The sequence below is a fragment of the Gossypium arboreum genome, chromosome 3, assembly GCF_025698485.1.
Source record: "Gossypium arboreum isolate Shixiya-1 chromosome 3, ASM2569848v2, whole genome shotgun sequence".
Classification (NCBI taxonomy): Eukaryota; Viridiplantae; Streptophyta; class Magnoliopsida; order Malvales; family Malvaceae; genus Gossypium; species Gossypium arboreum.
This window is the reverse complement of record NC_069072.1, coordinates 102395-118822: the sequence shown is the minus strand read 5'-3', so window position 1 is coordinate 118822 and position 16428 is coordinate 102395. Positions and strand designations below refer to the sequence as shown.

Below are 16428 nucleotides of genomic sequence, written 5' to 3'. Positions count from 1 at the left end.
CACATTAATATTGTACATTAAACCAACCTAAAATTAATCCAATTCAATTGATAAACTCATTTAATAACAAATTAGCTTAACTTGGTTTTTTTAAAATAGTAACTTTCATTCAAATTCCGGTTTGAACAACATCTGCTGGTCGAACAATTGGATGGGTCTCGGTCCACTAAGTCACTTATTGAGTGTCCTCGTAATTTTAATGAAGAGAAATTAGATGCCAAATCTTTTCTCCTTGACCCAAATTCCATTTCCTTTGAACTACATGTTATGATAGGTAATATTTCAAAAGCCACCCCACTTCCTTTTTCTCCTGACTTACCATATATTCTCCCTCTGGTTCTTTCTCTCTTAGTTCGGCTTACAATATAGCTTGTAACATTGTAAATGAACCTTTACTAGTAGGTATCTCGAATTGGAACTGGGTTTGGAAATTGCAATTATTGCCCAAAGCTGAAGTTCTTCATTCGGAAACCTCTTCACTACATTATTCAGACTATCACATTTCTCAACAAAAGAGGGATAAACATTGTCGATGCTTGCCCTTTTTGTGATTTTGGTTTTGATGATCTTACTCACATTCTAAGATCTTGCTGCTCCATTAAACCACTTTGGACAGCCTTGGGTATTCCTCCTTTTTTGCTCAAATCATTTCATGATCCCTTTCCTACTAGGCTGCATGCAAATCTCACCTCAAAATGCCTTTATTCGAGACCCCAACTACCATGGTATTTGGTTTTCATTTTCTTCCTTTGAAATCTTTGGCTTGCTAGAAATGCAAACAAATTTGGAAAAGCCTATAATCTTTGCTCGCTGGCTCATCACTCAACTGCAAGTGTGGCTGAATTCTTTGCAACTTCAAGCCGCATCAAATGCTATAAGCTCCCAAACTTCACAAGTATCAAATGGTATCTGCCTGATAGAGAATGGGTTAAATTAAATTGTGAGGGGTCGTCCATTGGCAATTTGGGTTCCGCCGGAGCAGGAGCGATTATCCTAGACTCCAAAGGCTCTCAGGTAGCAGGTTGTCATCGTTTTCTTGGCTCCTACTCTAACATGATTGCAGGACTTTGGGCCATTCGTGATGGGTTACAACTGGCTTAACAGCTACATGTTGATCATATTATTGTGGAGCTTGAGGTTTTATCTGTAATTTCTCTATTGCACAAAGGTAATTGTAGTAACTTAACTCTTCGCTCCTTGGTTATGGATTGCAGGACTTTATTGGCGACCTCCCAGCATCGTCACCTCGTTCACATCTTCTGAAAGGGTAATTGCTATGCTGATTGTTTTGTATTTCGAACTACCTTCTTTAAATGTGCAGCTTTGTCAATTCTGATATTGCTGGACGCTTTGTCTATCGTGCTACTGTTTCGTTTTAAATTTTAGTAATGAAAGTTCCTTTATTTCCCACACAAGAAAAACATAGTTTCATCCCCTAACATTTTGATCCTGAAACTGCGAGCTAATAATGTTGATGGAGAAATTGCTTTGTTTAACTAGCAAGTGGCTTTTATATTGAAAGACAGAGGACAGTGTCGTTTTAGGAATAAGTAAATTGTTACAAATTTTAAGCATAATTTTGCAGCAAAAGAAGAGTACTCAATTACATTTTACATCACAGAGCACCAATGTTCTTGAGACCAAGAACGATCCCAACACCAAAAATATGGCCAACAACACCACAAGCCAAAGTGTCAGCAAGTGTAAAACCAGCAGGGTCACCAGTCTGCAAGCCTGAGTCCCTTACTTCAAGCTTCAATCCAGCGGTGGCCTTTCTGTTTGCTGATGGAGCCAACCCAAACCTCCCAGCAAACAGCATCAGGGTTGTTGTAGTCACCATTATCTGACCAGTAAACAAACATTATACAAAAGTTTTTCTACACAATCAAAAATCATATAGCAAAGACAGAAAAAAAAATCCTGACCAAATTTGTGGGAGATCCGATGAAATCACATCGTGCACCGAGAGCACCCTTCCCCTTGCGCCTCATTGGTTGAACTGCTGCCTGCAATATTCATGAACTGAGAAACCAGATCCAAGTAAAAATGAAACCAGAAAAGCAAACTCAGGAATATTGACTAACCAGGCTCCTAACTGGAGCAGTAGAAACTTTGGGTCTTAACCCACTGAACTGGGGGAGAGTGGTGATTGCTGCAGTAGCTGCCATTTGATAGTATGCAAGAGATAATCAGAATTGGTTCAAGACAATTACAAGGTGCCTATCACCCTCTCTCTGATCTTTTCTAGTTTGATTTCAGGTTTAGATTAAAAAGGTCCATAAAAAACTAGATGAAACTGCAGCCACATAAGCAGTTTGTGGATTTAGAAATCCAGATTTGGATACACTTCGATGTTTGTTGATGACTTGGCATTGCTCCATTGGGTTTTCTTCATTTGGATAAGGTTTCATTTCCTCTCTTGTTTAAAGGTTGAAACTTATTGGCTATGTAGAGCTGTAACTTGAGCCATGGAAAACTTGATTTGATTAAAAAAATTGATTAAATTTTATTTTTATAATTAAAATTTTCAAGTTATTTAATTTATTAGGTTTTCAAGTTTTGCATTTAAACAAATAATTTAAATTAAGTAACTTAACTCGAATTTGAAAGAAAAAAATTAAGTACAAATATATTTTCAAAATAAATTAGTTATTGTAGAAAGTTGGTATTTTTTACCATTTTTTTCCCCAACTATGTTATATAAAAGTTTAAAATACAAAAATAAACTTGTTAGACTGTTTATTTATAATTAGCTAGTAGGATACCCAACGCTTCGCTGCTGTTGCATGAATGAGGTGAGCCATTAGAATTGGAAAATAAAGCCTTACAAACCAAGTTTAGAGTAATGAATTATGGTCTGTTGATCCTATACCAATCCAAAAATGCAGCAAACTCCTTATCAATGGCTTAATAATTAGATGTTATTAAACTTTGGTTGAGTAGACACAATAGATCTCACGATATAAGATATAAGGAAATGAAACTTAATTTTGTTTTGTAACATATATAATTAATATAATATATCTGGGTCGAGTCAAGTTGAGTTCGAGTAAAAATATTTTATTCAAGATTTTACTCATATAAAAAATGAGTTTTAAGTTTTACTTAAGTTTATTTTTTGAGTTTTATATTTTTATCTAAACTCTCTCAATTTAAGAAAATTTAAACGAATAATTCGACTCATAAATAAGTCTAACTTCGCATGAATATCCCAATCATAGCTTGAAATATTTTAAGGATTAACCCTCAAATATTGAAATATTTTAATGGCGAGATAGACACATCTAAAAACAGATGTCTAAAATGGAGTGCAGAATATAAACATATTGTCCATTATTCAGCAAGTAAAATAGCAAAAGTAACGATTCATATAATTAATTGCAATTCAACATTATATCTTGAGTATAGTTTTTGATCAAGTTGTTAGCTCAACCTGATTTTTTAACAATAGTTAGATGATTCGTGAAGCCCCGCTTAAACTAATTGAGAAGTTCCGTTGCAAGTAACCCAGTTCTAGCCATTTATTATGGATCACTCACGAAGGAGAATGTTAGATTAAGACCACATAGTATTATACATGATGACAATTGACATGCAATAGACCTGTCACCTAACTGACCACCCAAGCAGGCCTACTATATTTATTGTTGGTGACATGACATTATTAGTCAGAAACCCTTCTCTCTCTTTAAATATATCTTGAAGTGTGAGGAGTAAAGGATAAATCCTTCTTCCTCCTTAAGAAAACCCTAGTACTATCCTTACACCATTTTCATGTTTTCCCCGCTTTTCTTCTTTAGTTTCTTACTCCAGCTCTTCACCTATCACAGGTGAATCAAAATTCTAGTAATTATCATTTTTTCGTTCTTATTGATTCTCTGTATAAAAAAGTTTAGTTGATACCACTACTGTTGTAACATTTAGAATGATGTTAATTTGAGTGCATTTTATCTTTTAATTTAAGAGATTGAGGTATGATATTGTCGTGGTAGTAGAAATTGTATTAAAAATGTGTATTATTAACTTTCTTGTATATTTTGTGAATTTCGTAACTTGGGCCAGATTTCACAAGGAATGTAAAGTTTTTGAACCCAACTAGGCCCAAACATAGTTCCGTCCAAAAGCAAACGGGTCGTAAAGGATGAAGTTGGATTGCTTCAAAATTCTTATTTTTCTGTTCTTTTATTTATTTTAACACAAAACTCGGGTATGAACCCTAAAAACCCTAGACACTGGAATCAACAAATCCCATAGAATCTAATCCTAAATTGCTAGATTTTCGAGATCTCATCGAACATCACTATATTATCCAGAAAAAGCGAAGAGATCAAGCTCACCATGGCGGCCGAGGTGATGCTAATGAACGAGATAGAGGCGACAGCAGCACAAATGGGTATCGATATGAATATAGATTTCAGCTCCATCCAACTTCCTCCTGGTGAAAACTGTGGCATTATCAGGTATCAAACCTAATTTTCTTTCCCAATATTTTAGACTGAATTTTGCATGTATATGTATGTTGGTGTGCGTGCGTGCGTGCGTGTGTTTTATTATTATTATTATTTTCTAATTTTCGTTTTAAACAGTGACGATGATGATGTTTACCACGATGACCAATTAGAGTTTGATTCCGGGTTTGGAAACGTTATCGTTGTTGATAATCTCCCTGTTGTTCCTCGTGAAAAGTTTGAGAAACTCGAGGGAGTTATTCGAAAAATCTATAGTCAGATTGGGGTGATTAAGGAGGATGGCCTTTGGATGCCTGTTGATCCTGAGACTAAGAAAACCCTAGGTTACTGTTTTATAGAGTATAATACTCCTCAGGTTCGCTAATTATGACTTTTGAATTGACTATTTTGATCTTATAGCTTTAACTTAAAAACCTGAGTTATTTTTCCTTTATTGGTTGTGGATGTAGGAAGCTGAGCTTGCTAAGGAGAAGACTCATGGGTACAAGCTGGATAGAGCACATATTTTTGCTGTTAATATGTTTGATGATTTTGATAAGTACATGAAAGTTCCGGATGAATGGGCTCCACCTGAGATTAAACCCTACACACCAGGGGTAATATTAATATATTATTGTATAAACTTTCTTTCCTTTGTTTTCATAGTTAATGAATTTGATGTCTGTCTTCCTTGCAATGGCTATAAACACACATTGGACGTAAAATTGTTGATTTGTTGTTTGTTCTCATATGCATACTATTCTGGTTCGAACATTGATAATAAGCTACTTATAAAGGATGCTTTTGGAGTTTGTATCAAATGTTTTTATACCTTATTTGAGCTTTTTGAAGATGTAAAAGATGTTTCTCCTTTGATTGAGGACAGGGTTAGTGCTGAGTATTTCAATTTTTTTTTTTTGTATATCAGTTTACTTGCATTAAGATTTTAGTGAAGTTAACCATAGATTCTTCTTTGAGTGCTATTATGAGATTTTATTGCTGTTAGATGTGTTTCTAAGAACTATATAAGTATCTATAGCAAAGATAACTTCAAATCTTAGTTCTTTTTTATGACACAAAACTCTCTGCTCTATCTATGCTTCTTAGTGCTTATATGTTAATTACTTAAGTATTTTGTTGTAATTGCAGGAAAATCTTCAAAAATGGCTTGCTGATGAAAAGGCACGAGATCAATTTGTAATTCGTGCTGGTACTGATACTGAGGTTCTATGGAATGATGCAAGGCAGTCTAAAACTGAGCCTGTTTACAAACGCACTGTAAGTGGCTTGCTCTTGTATCACTTACAGTGGTTTGCAGTTTGTGAAATTCTCTCTCTCTCTCTTTATATCTATGTGTTCTTTTATGCATGGTGGTTAGTGATCCATTTTGGTATCTTTGACAGAGTAATGTTGTTTGATTTAGTTTAAGCGATTGCTTTTGTTATATACATAAACCTGTTGTCATTGTTTAATGTGCTCTGATTGTTTATAATTGGTCTTGTTTACAGTTCTGGACTGAGAGTTTTGTGCAGTGGTCTCCCATGGGGACATACTTGGCAACGGTCCACAGGCAAGGAGCTGCAGTTTGGGGAGGTGCCAACACCTTTAATCGTCTAATGCGTTATGGCCATCCTCAGGTTGGAATTAGGCTTGCTTAAGTCATATCTTAACCTTGTGAGTCCTCATCTTTAACATGCAATTATATGCATGCAGGTTAAACTTATTGATTTTTCCCCTGGTGAGAAATTTTTGGTGACTTACAGCAGTCATGAACCAAGCAACCCTCGTGATGCAAATGTGAGGTTTCTGTACAATCTCCTTTTACTTTTTTTACTGTCCTGTTCTGATGTCACTTCTGATATAACCGTAAACGTATTTAGAGGGTTGTGATAAATATTTTTGACGTGAGAACTGGAAAAGTGATGAGAGATTTTAAAGGAAGCGCAGACGAATTTGCAGTTGGAGGAGCTGGTGGTGTTGCTGGTAATTCTTGGCCTGTTTTCAGGTGATTCTTCTGATTATCCTTCACGTAATCAATTGTTTGTGTATATATATTAACGCTCTCCTTTCACCTCATTTTGGCTAGCATTCTTTTATCTAATGAACTACAATTGTTATGTTCTAGGTGGGGAGGTGGAAAGGAGGACAAGTATTTTGCCAAACTTGGGAAAAATATGATATCTGTTTATGAAACAGAGACCTTTAGTCTTATTGACAAGAAATCTTTGAAAGTTGAGAATGTTATGGACTTCAGTTGGTCACCAACTGATCCCATTATTGCACTTTTTGTTCCTGAACTTGGAGGTGGAAACCAACCTGCTAGGGTAAGCACTTTTGCTCCACTTGAGATGGTCCATTGTGATCTGAAACTTTGATGTTCTCTAATATGCCACTTGCTTGTATTTCTCAGGTTAGTCTAGTTCAAATGCCCGGGAAAGAGGAATTGAGACAGAAAAATCTTTTCAGCATCAGCGATTGCAAGATGTACTGGCAAAGCAATGGCGATTATCTTGCGGTGAAGGCTGATCGCTATACAAAAACAAAGAAAAGTACGTACACCGGCTTTGAGCTCTTTCGCATCAAAGAAAGGGACATTCCAATTGAAGTTTTGGAACTTGATAATAAAAATGATAAGATAATTGCATTTGCTTGGGAGCCCAAGGGTCACAGGTTTGCTGTTATACATGGGGATAATCCAAGGCCTGATGTTAGCTTTTACTCAATGCGAAGCACTCACAATTTGGGTCGAGTTGCAAAGCTCACAACTCTGAAAGGCAAGCAAGCAAATGCTCTTTTCTGGTCACCTGGTGGTCGTTTCATAGTACTCGCTGGATTGAAGGGTTTCAATGGTCAGTTGGAATTCTTCAATGTTGATGAGCTTGAAACTATGGCTACTGCTGAACATTTTATGGCAACAGATGTTGAATGGGATCCCACTGGAAGGTAAAGCCACTAACAATTTGACAACATCTATATTGACTCTACGATTTTATGCTCATTGGTTTTGTGTTTGATTGAACCAAGATGCTTTACTATTAAAAGAAATAGAAATTGCTCCATTTTTTTTTTTTGGTTTCAATAAGAAAAGTACTTAAAAGTTTCTATTCTAAGAAGTTTGCTTTGTATATGTATAGGTATGTTGCAACTTCAGTGACTTCGGTTCATGAAATGGAAAATGGTTTCAACATATGGTCCTTTAATGGCAAGCTACTTTATCGGATACTGAAGGATCATTTCTTCCAGGTAAATGAATGATTCTACCTAATGTATCATAAACAAGTTCCTGCAGTTAGATTGTTTATTCTGAGTGTTTGCGCATTTGCCAGGCAATGATCTCAGTGCTTATTGGATATTTGTTGTTTGTCATATTTTATTGCAGTTCTTGTGGCGTCCAAGGCCACCATCCTTCTTGACACCTGAGAAGGAGGAAGAGATTGCAAGGAACTTGAAGAAGTATAGCAAGAAGTACGAGGCAGAGGACCAGGATGTATCGATGTTATTGAGCGAGCAAGATCGAGAGAAGAGAAGGATGTTGAAGGAGGAATGGGAAAAGTGGGTTAGTGAATGGAGGCGGGCACAAGAGGAAGAAAAATTGGAGAGGCAAAAGTTGAGGGATGGAGAAGCTAGTGATGAAGAAGAAGAATACGAGGCCAAAGAAGTTGAAGTAGAGGAAGTGTTGGATGTGTCGGAAGAGGTCCTTTCATTTGAAGAGTGAACCTGTAGTAGAGGAGCTTGATTCTTCATTATGATGTTGTTGTTACCTTTACTTTTTGATTTTGTTACCGTAAGAATTGTGGGTCATGACATTGCCAAGTCTAGTTGATTATGATTTATTTGAAAACAAGTTAATTTTAGATCAGATCAGATGTATACTTCTCTTCTGGTTTCAGGTTTCACTGCAAAAAGAGTACTAACAATGGTTATAAATTTTCAAATTTCAACTTTTGCTTTTTTTGGGGGCCCATTTGTTGAAATGTGATCCCTTGATGAAGATTTCTCGTTCGATATAATCTGGTTTATTGGCTAAAGAGATGCATACCGTATTATTTATTTAGGTAAATTATATTCAAAGTTATTAAATTATTAGTAAGTTTAAGTTTTTGTCACTTGATTTTAAAAATTATAAAATATTTATTAAATTATTCAAAAGTTTTTATTTAAGTTAATTAAATTATTTGAAAGCTTTTATTTAAAATACAGAGTTGTTAATTTTTTTAAAAAAGTTTAACTAGCGAGCTCTAATTTGTTATTGGAAGATCAATACGATAGATTAATATTTATCGATGAATAGAAAATCTAATGGTTAGTGTAACAATTAGAGAAAAAAGTTATTTAAATTTTATTTTTTTATGAAAAGAGTTATTTAAATTTTATTTCATTGATTAAGTGACGTATAGTCCGTTATTTAAATGGAAACTTTTAAATAATTTATTAACTACCTTATAATTTTTAAAATTAAATAATTAAAATATAAATTTATTAATAATTTAATAACTTATAGTGTAGTTTATACTACTTTATTTATTATCAGAATATGAATTTCGAAATAGATTTTGTTAAGTCATTTTTGCTTTTTGAATAATATCAGGAGCCGACCCAAATATATATAAAAAGTCGAAATGGTTACTATTTATTTATTTTTTATATTCTAACCCACCGAGGCCCAAAAAAAAAAAGCCTCCCGTGCCTACTTAATTAAAAACGGGAAGGAAATAATTCCTCCAAAATCCTCCAAACGAAACATGACCACCGCAGCTGAAACCCGCAATTGGCTAGAACTGCCGTTGGATGTGACGGCTTCGATTCTCTCCCGGATAGGTGCGATTGAGATCCTTAACAGCGCCCAAAACGTGTGTTCTTTGTGGCGGAACATCTGCAAGGACCCATTAATGTGGAGATCCATTGATATGCACAACTTGGGTGATTTATGGGACATGGACTATGACCTTGCGAAGATGTGTGTCCACGCTGTCGATCGCAGCTGTGGTCACTTGCTTGATATCAATGTCGAGTATTTTGGTACTGATGCACTTCTTCTTCATATCTCTGAGAGGTAAAGTTTCTTTCCCCCCTATTTTGTAATCTCTATTTGTTTTTCGGGTTATGCTAATTATCAATTATTAACTTTCATTATTATGATGTTAATGGAGTGTTATAATTTGATAGGTTTGGTTTATTGATAGTCAAATTCTAGGCATTTCCCAGATTTAGGGTTTCTTTAGCAAATTAGGTTCGGTTTCTTACTTGAACGGTAAATTTCAGGCTACCTCATCCAACTTATTTATGCACTTCTTTCAACCTTATGTTTTTTAATTAAAATATTCAATTGCCAAAAATTTAAGGCCTTCTCTGTTTTCAATACCACTTATTTAGCTTATTACTGCAGTTCTTTTTTCTCTTTTAGCTCTGAATTTAGGGGGACAATTTAAGCTGAATTGAGTAAGGCGTAGTAGCATACATTAAACTTTCCCAATCTATTTTTGGTGTTCTCTTTATCGAGGTGCTAGGAGAATATAGGAAGGATAATGATTATTGTTAATATGATTCTTCATTAAGCATCTAATGCTTTGGTGGTTGTATGGCCTTGGTGTTTCCCTTGATGAATTTTAAACCCTAAACCCTAAAGCATCTAATGCTTTGGTGGTTGTATTTGATATTTACTTGTAGATCTGCTCATAGCCTAGTCTTTTGTTTTCGTTGCTTTAACTGCAGTTGATTACTGAAGAAATTCAATATGTATGAACATTTAATAGAAAGATGATTGGTTGTTTGCATTCATAATTTCAATCACTGCTTATTTTTATTATGTTACAGTACTAAAATGGTTACTCAGTTGTTTGCAACTGCTATTACCTATCATTGCCCATGTTTTATTCTTCAAATGATGCTTTTTGCAGGTCTGTTCATCTTAAGCGTCTTCGAATAGTATCATGCTATAACATTTCAGATGAAGGGTTAAGTACAGCAGCTTTAAAGCTTCCATTTCTGGAAGAGCTTGAAATTTCATACTGCTCCATTTCGAAAGATGCTCTGGAAACTATTGGTCGCAGTTGCCCTCTCTTGAAATCATTCAAATTCAATGTTCAGGGATGCAGACGCTTCCACTTGGAGTCTGATGATGAGGCACTAGCTATTGCACAAACCATGCCTGAATTACGCCACCTCCAACTTTTTGGGAACAAGTTGACTAATGATGGCTTGCTGGCCATTCTCAACGGTTGTCCTCACCTTGAATATCTTGACTTATGGCAATGTTTCAATGTTAGTCTGGGAGGGAACTTGGAGAAAAGATGTGTTGAACGCATAAAAAATTTGCGACGCCCTAATGATTCAACTCATGATTATGAGTTCTATACGGAAGTTCATGATACTGGGTCATCTGATGAAGATTATCCATCTGGAATTTCAGACATAGACTTTATGTCCGATGATTATGATGATTATTTTGAGTTCTCGGGTGACTCTGATTATGATTTCGGTAATGGCTATGATGCTGTGCTTTTTGACTGATGCCATGGAGTGAAGCAAGGGATACTCCTCCAGTGTCCAGGGTAGGGAATCAGGTTATTTAAAAACGGACTGCCTTCTTCCTAATACTTTTGGACATATCTGTGTTCAATACTCCATTTTATGTAGTTTTATCCTTTAGGGCGGGAAAAAAGGTTTCTATGATTAAACCATTGTTTTTTGGTTTCTAAGACTTTTTGTGGCAGTCCATTTAGTGAAAAAAAAGTTTTAAAACAAGATGTGTACATACATAATGCCTGGCTTTGGCTTTTATCATAATGGAATGCAGTGTGTTGTGTTGCTGTAGTGATGAATATTTGTGGGTGTTGTAGGATGAAGATGAAAATGGGAGAGCTGCTGCAAATTCAGTGATGTTATCGCAGTTGATCAGGTCAAATACTGCACTTTTGTGTTTATTTTGTTGCATGGTAGGTTGGCATTTGTATAAAATGTCGTGGTCATTGACGGTGACACAAACAGATATTTTATCTTTTGAGGGACCTTTGCAGTTGTGTTCATTTTGTTTGCCATACTCTGCTATGTATAATATAATTATGTGGTAGAAATAGATGTTTGTCAAGTTTTTGCTGCGTATGTAAGGGTGCCATAGCTCTTCCCATTTGTGGTAGTGGATAATGATGAATGAAACGAAGGGGCATAGTCGATTCTAACATGTAAGGTACTTGGGCAGACATTCAAAGTTGAAGCAATCACCTCATCAACCCAATTGCTTAGGCCCAGCTCTTTATCACACAGGGTCTAGGATAATAGTAACCCAAACTCCATAATTACCCCAAACAAACCAAATATTAAAATAAATTGGATGAATTAATGAATGAATGAATAAAACTCTTATTTTCCTTTTATTCTCGTCCATGTAATTATTTTAGACATAGACAAAACTAGTTGTGATAAGATTTACGAGATTGCGACATCCGAAATGGAAGGCCACATTTTGTTGGAATTGATTTCTTCTATCAAAAATTATTTTTATCAATCTGAAAAGTCACTTGGAAATACATAGAATACAGATAATGCCACCTCGGCGGTAAAAAGTATCTTCTATTTTGCATCCTTAATTTAAAAGATGAATAAATTCGTCCTTATATATTGGATCAAAAAATCAAATCAATATTTTTTATTGAAAATTTTATCTACTTTTTACAGTTTAGAATTGACGTGACTAACAGAATAACTAAAATATTATATATGGCGTGTCACGTGTATCTCATCCTGGCTTGCAAGGATAAACTTTTAACCATAAAAATTGATGAAAATTTTAATAAAATGATCAATTTGTTCTTTACTCTAATGTACAACACTAATTTGCCTATTTTTTGACTAAAGAAGGTAAAATGCAACCAACTCTTAGCACAATGACCTCCATAGTATTTTTACACGACCTCAACATATGTATAAGGATCAGTTTATCATTGAGGTTGAAAAGTACTTTTAAAAAGTTTGGTAGTGTCTACCATTGTTGTCAAAAAATATTTTTGAGAATATAAAATATCTGTTTTAAACATGATTTTATAAAGTAAAAAATATGTATTTAAATGATATTTAAATTCCCTAATATTATAAGATATGGAATATATAAAATTGAATTACAATAAAATATTAAAAATAAGTTATTAATTTAAAAAATTGGTTTAGCGTGAAAAGTATGTTTGAAAATTTTATATAAATTTTAAATTATAATTTATATTTATTTAATCCGATACTATTGTTACAAAAATATATATCGGAAGAAGATAAAAGAGTGAAGTGAGGTTAGCATGAGGCCTGGCACTTACCTACTTACGTTGATCCGTCTTAGTTCTTCAGCTTTAGTGAGGGTCGGGCAGTCTTAGCTTTTTAATTGAATTTTTGTAAACCCCATGGCCATGTGTCCTCAGCATTTCTGTCTATTCTTGTTCTTTCATTTTATTCCCATTGCTTTCAACCCAATCATACTTTTTTCTTTTATTTATGCTTAATAAATATTTCTCTTTTACACGCACACAAAAAAAAAAAGAAAAAAGAAAAAAAGAATACAAGTAATTAATACTTTGAATCCTAAAAACCTATCATACATATATATAATAATCGGATTATGTCACTTACATGTTATTACATAATAGACAATTGGACCATGCCATATCACAATTTTGATTTCTGAAATCTGCCCCCTAATTTGTTATAAATATTTCTCACTCAACGATATCACCTGGGAATTATTTCATAGCTAGATTCAATTTACGTTTACAGATGTTGTAATTTTTAATGTTAATCAGAATATATAAGCTTCTTTTACGAGCTGAGCATATTTTTGTGTAGAATCCAACACTGCTTTATAAAAAGACTTCCCAGACAGTCGAGATCGGAACTAAAGAAAAGATATCTTATGTCATGTCTTGTATATTATATAATACTGCCAAGTGCCTAAATATTGTTTTAGAGAAGCTTAGCTGCTTAATTATTAAAGAAACTATGCAACTTATTAAAAGTGAGGGCCAATGTTGATAATATTATTAGTTAAAAGGAATTTATATATGCTTTTTAATTACTAACTAACAATGCGCATTTGCTTTCTTGGAAGCAATTCAAGCTATGGAGTTAGATTGGTTAATTAAGAAAGCTTGTATATATTTTTTTTTTTGTCTCTTGTAAATTATTAATTCAAATTTGTTGATGCCAAAAAGTTGCGAGGAGGATAGTGTGATGGAGATTGAGGATGGTTTGCTTTGTTTAGGTAGGAAGTTGTTAAACATGTTCCCTGCTCGGGGTTGAGAGAGTTATTTATATAAATTTAGTCTCCTTTATCACATGTCACGTCTTGATAGATTTTTTTATTATTTTCATAATTCTTAGTTAAGTGAGTAATATAACCTTGTTAAGATTGTAGAATATATAATAATAAGTAATGATTGTCTTGTCGAAATAATATTATTGTCAGAAATAATCAATTTATATATTTTCCAAATTTGATCGGAACGATGCTTGTAGCGAAAGAGGTATAGTTACCATAGCTAAGTGATTAACAAGGATGGCTGAGTGAGACAGTCATATATGTAACAAATTTAAATCTTTTGAACAATTTTTTTTTTTTAAATATAGTCCTTCAACCCTTCCAAGTCCCAAAATAATGGTTTAAATCGATGGAGTGGGACAGAATCTAGCAGTTAGATGGGTACCCAGTGATTAATAATACATCAAGCATGACTCTGATTAGATTAAGCGAATACTAAACAACAGCCATTGGAGACATCAACCTTTGTTTTTCCAAGAATCACCCCCACAAGTTTCCTTTTTTCCAATTTTGGGTTGTCCAATTAATTCATTAATTACTTTTTGAAGTTTCGAACCTAAAATATTACCATAAATAAATCTAATATTCCCCACAATAAAAAAAAACATTAAATTGGTGTCATGATTTTCAACCAAGGCATATTAATTTAATTGGATTTCTTTCATGTTGAAGAGGAAGTTTGTTGTGATCTGAAGTGGAAGTGAACACAACTTGTCCGATTGTCGGCCTATCAAAACAGCGGGAATATTGCTATTTTGTTTACTAACTAATTTCACCTTCTCTTTCTTATTACAATCATTTATTTTTTTATTTTATTGCTTCCTTTGACGGCCCTCTAGAAATGAGTTTATTTAATTTACGTGTACACATAAGTGTTGCCGCTGCAAATTCAATGCATTCATCGCGAATCCTGGGATTTGAATTTCTCATTCTAATTAATTTTTATCATTTCCAATCATCCAGACTTACTATTTCTCATTTGGAAATCATCATATTTTTTGACTTTATAATTTGTTATTATGAAATTACCTATTCTCGATTAAATCAACATTTTTGACTTAGGGGGCATGCTGGATTTGTGACCGGGGCCGGGGGATTCCACCTACATCAAAACAGCTTCTTCGTAACTTTAAATTATAGTTTTTTAAAAGGGCTATTTTTCTAACAATTTTAAAGGGTAAAATATAAAATTATCATTATTCTGATTTACACTTTTAAAAATTTTAAAGACATTAAAAATGAAATTTTAATATTTTAGTGGTTAGGGTTCTTGCTTATCCTTTGGTGTTGTCATTAAATGAATTACCTTCTTGATAAACATTGACATCATGTACCTACAACGCATAGACAAACAACATTATCACATTGGTTTCACTTAAAAATCTATGATTATGGCAACAAACATTCCAATCACATCCAAAATCATAAGTTATAATTACTCATCTTCCATAGCAATAGATATTTCTCGTTAATCAGGCTCCGTTAACACACTTACTCTTCATAAACTTTGTATATAAACAATGGATCATCTTTTTCACCTCAATTGTCTACCAACGTAATTAATATGATTTAAATCAACATTATAAACTCTATTTATTTTATTTATTACCTTTTAATTCTTGAATAAAACATCTCCGTACATTTTTATACCTCAAAATTCATTAGTCATGTGGTGTTAACTAGAATTAATTAATTTTACGAATGAAAAACTAGGTATTACCATCCCTAATACCTTGAAGTAATGCTATAGGAGACCGTGGAATATAATAATCTACTATACAATATAGATGCATCTTCTACCGTGGATTAGTTATTATTCAAGTGATTTATATATTAATTAGAATTATTTAATGAAACTATACTTCTCAAGATTTTTTAATGACTTTATAGTCGTTATTAAATAAATATTATATGCAGCACACTATAAATTATTAATAATTATATTGAATATTGTTGTACCCAACACGTTATTAGTCAAAAAGATCCTTCCACTAGTAAGTCAAGAGGTCACTTATGAGTTCACCCTACCGAAACTACTCGGGCAACATATGACTTAATCTATTTTCATTGGGAACATGAAGTCATAAGTCACCAAACATCTCGTGGATTCAATTGTTTTATCCCATCAGAGTCAGAATGAATGACAGGGTTTGTCTCGTCCCATCAAAGACGTCCCTCCCAAGTACTCCATAATAATAGTTAGATGACAAGTCCAACATGTTAACACCATATTATGCGGGGTTCTTGGCTATAAATATATTTAGGAACAATGAAAAAAAGGTCAACCCTTTGAGAGTACTAAGCTTACATTCTGCCAACACCCTTTTAGCTCCTAATGTTTATGTTTTCTTCACCGTCATTCTCCATAACCTCCGACTCTCCACCTTGATTGGGTGACTCAACATCTATAATAACCACTGCATTCTTTTTTTGTTGTATCATTGTATCAACAAATATAAAATGTTATTATGAATAATAAATTAATTAAGATTTAAGAAATATTTTAGGAACAATGTTAGCAAAAGTCTTCTGGAAGATTAATTAAATAACATAGTACGAGACTGTCTTGATAACACATGACACGACAAAGACAAAAGAAATAATGTAAATTAATTCGAGAAACGAATAATTAATGTATGAACCGAATCTTTAGTCGGGTCAAGAAGCAGCACATTTCATAAC

At 33.7% G+C, this 16428-nt stretch overlaps 2 protein-coding genes and 1 long non-coding RNA gene across 4 annotated transcripts; all 3 read left to right on the top strand.

The window, feature by feature from the left end:
* The first annotated feature begins 520 nt into the window (after nt 1–520).
* LOC128290161 (uncharacterized) lies at nt 521–2251 on the top strand. The gene is made up of 2 exons (XR_008279801.1): nt 521–1021; nt 1215–2251. It is a non-coding gene; the product is annotated as an uncharacterized LOC128290161 (long non-coding RNA).
* A 1872-nt stretch (nt 2252–4123) lies between these two features.
* LOC108476250 (eukaryotic translation initiation factor 3 subunit B-like) lies at nt 4124–8307 on the top strand. The gene is made up of 11 exons (XM_017778402.2): nt 4124–4460; nt 4587–4824; nt 4919–5065; nt 5598–5726; nt 5957–6085; nt 6162–6245; nt 6329–6453; nt 6574–6772; nt 6859–7391; nt 7583–7691; nt 7828–8307. The coding sequence occupies exons 1-11, from the start codon at nt 4339–4341 to the stop codon at nt 8161–8163; spliced, it is 2151 nt and encodes a 716-aa protein (XP_017633891.1). The 5' UTR covers nt 4124–4338; the 3' UTR covers nt 8164–8307.
* A 784-nt stretch (nt 8308–9091) lies between these two features.
* Nucleotides 9092–11521, top strand: LOC108474725 (F-box protein SKIP19). Of its 2 annotated transcripts, none has more exons than XM_017776733.2 (3): nt 9092–9501; nt 10346–10999; nt 11288–11521. In XM_017776733.2, the coding sequence occupies exons 1-2, from the start codon at nt 9191–9193 to the stop codon at nt 10956–10958; spliced, it is 924 nt and encodes a 307-aa protein (XP_017632222.1). In that variant the 5' UTR covers nt 9092–9190; the 3' UTR covers nt 10959–10999; nt 11288–11521. The 2 variants fall into 2 exon arrangements, 1 of the variants encoding a protein (XP_017632222.1); XR_001869927.2 differs by having other exon boundaries at nt 9105–9501; nt 10346–11011.
* Nucleotides 11522–16428: the final 4907 nt, after the last annotated feature.

What these genes read in the sequence shown, in the direction of transcription:
- LOC108476250 (XM_017778402.2), top strand. Translation starts at nt 4,339, where the DNA reads ATGGCGGCCGAGGTGATGCTAATGAACGAGATAGAGGCGACAGCAGCA. An exon ending in TTAAACCCTACACACCAGGG is followed by an intron (nt 5,066 to 5,597) that starts GTAATATTAATA and finishes TTGTAATTGCAG; the next exon opens with GAAAATCTTCAAAAATGGCT. An exon ending in AATTCTTGGCCTGTTTTCAG is followed by an intron (nt 6,454 to 6,573) that starts GTGATTCTTCTG and finishes GTTATGTTCTAG; the next exon opens with GTGGGGAGGTGGAAAGGAGG.
- LOC108474725 (XM_017776733.2), top strand. Translation starts at nt 9,191, where the DNA reads ATGACCACCGCAGCTGAAACCCGCAATTGGCTAGAACTGCCGTTGGAT. An exon ending in CTTCTTCATATCTCTGAGAG is followed by an intron (nt 9,502 to 10,345) that starts GTAAAGTTTCTT and finishes TGCTTTTTGCAG; the next exon opens with GTCTGTTCATCTTAAGCGTC.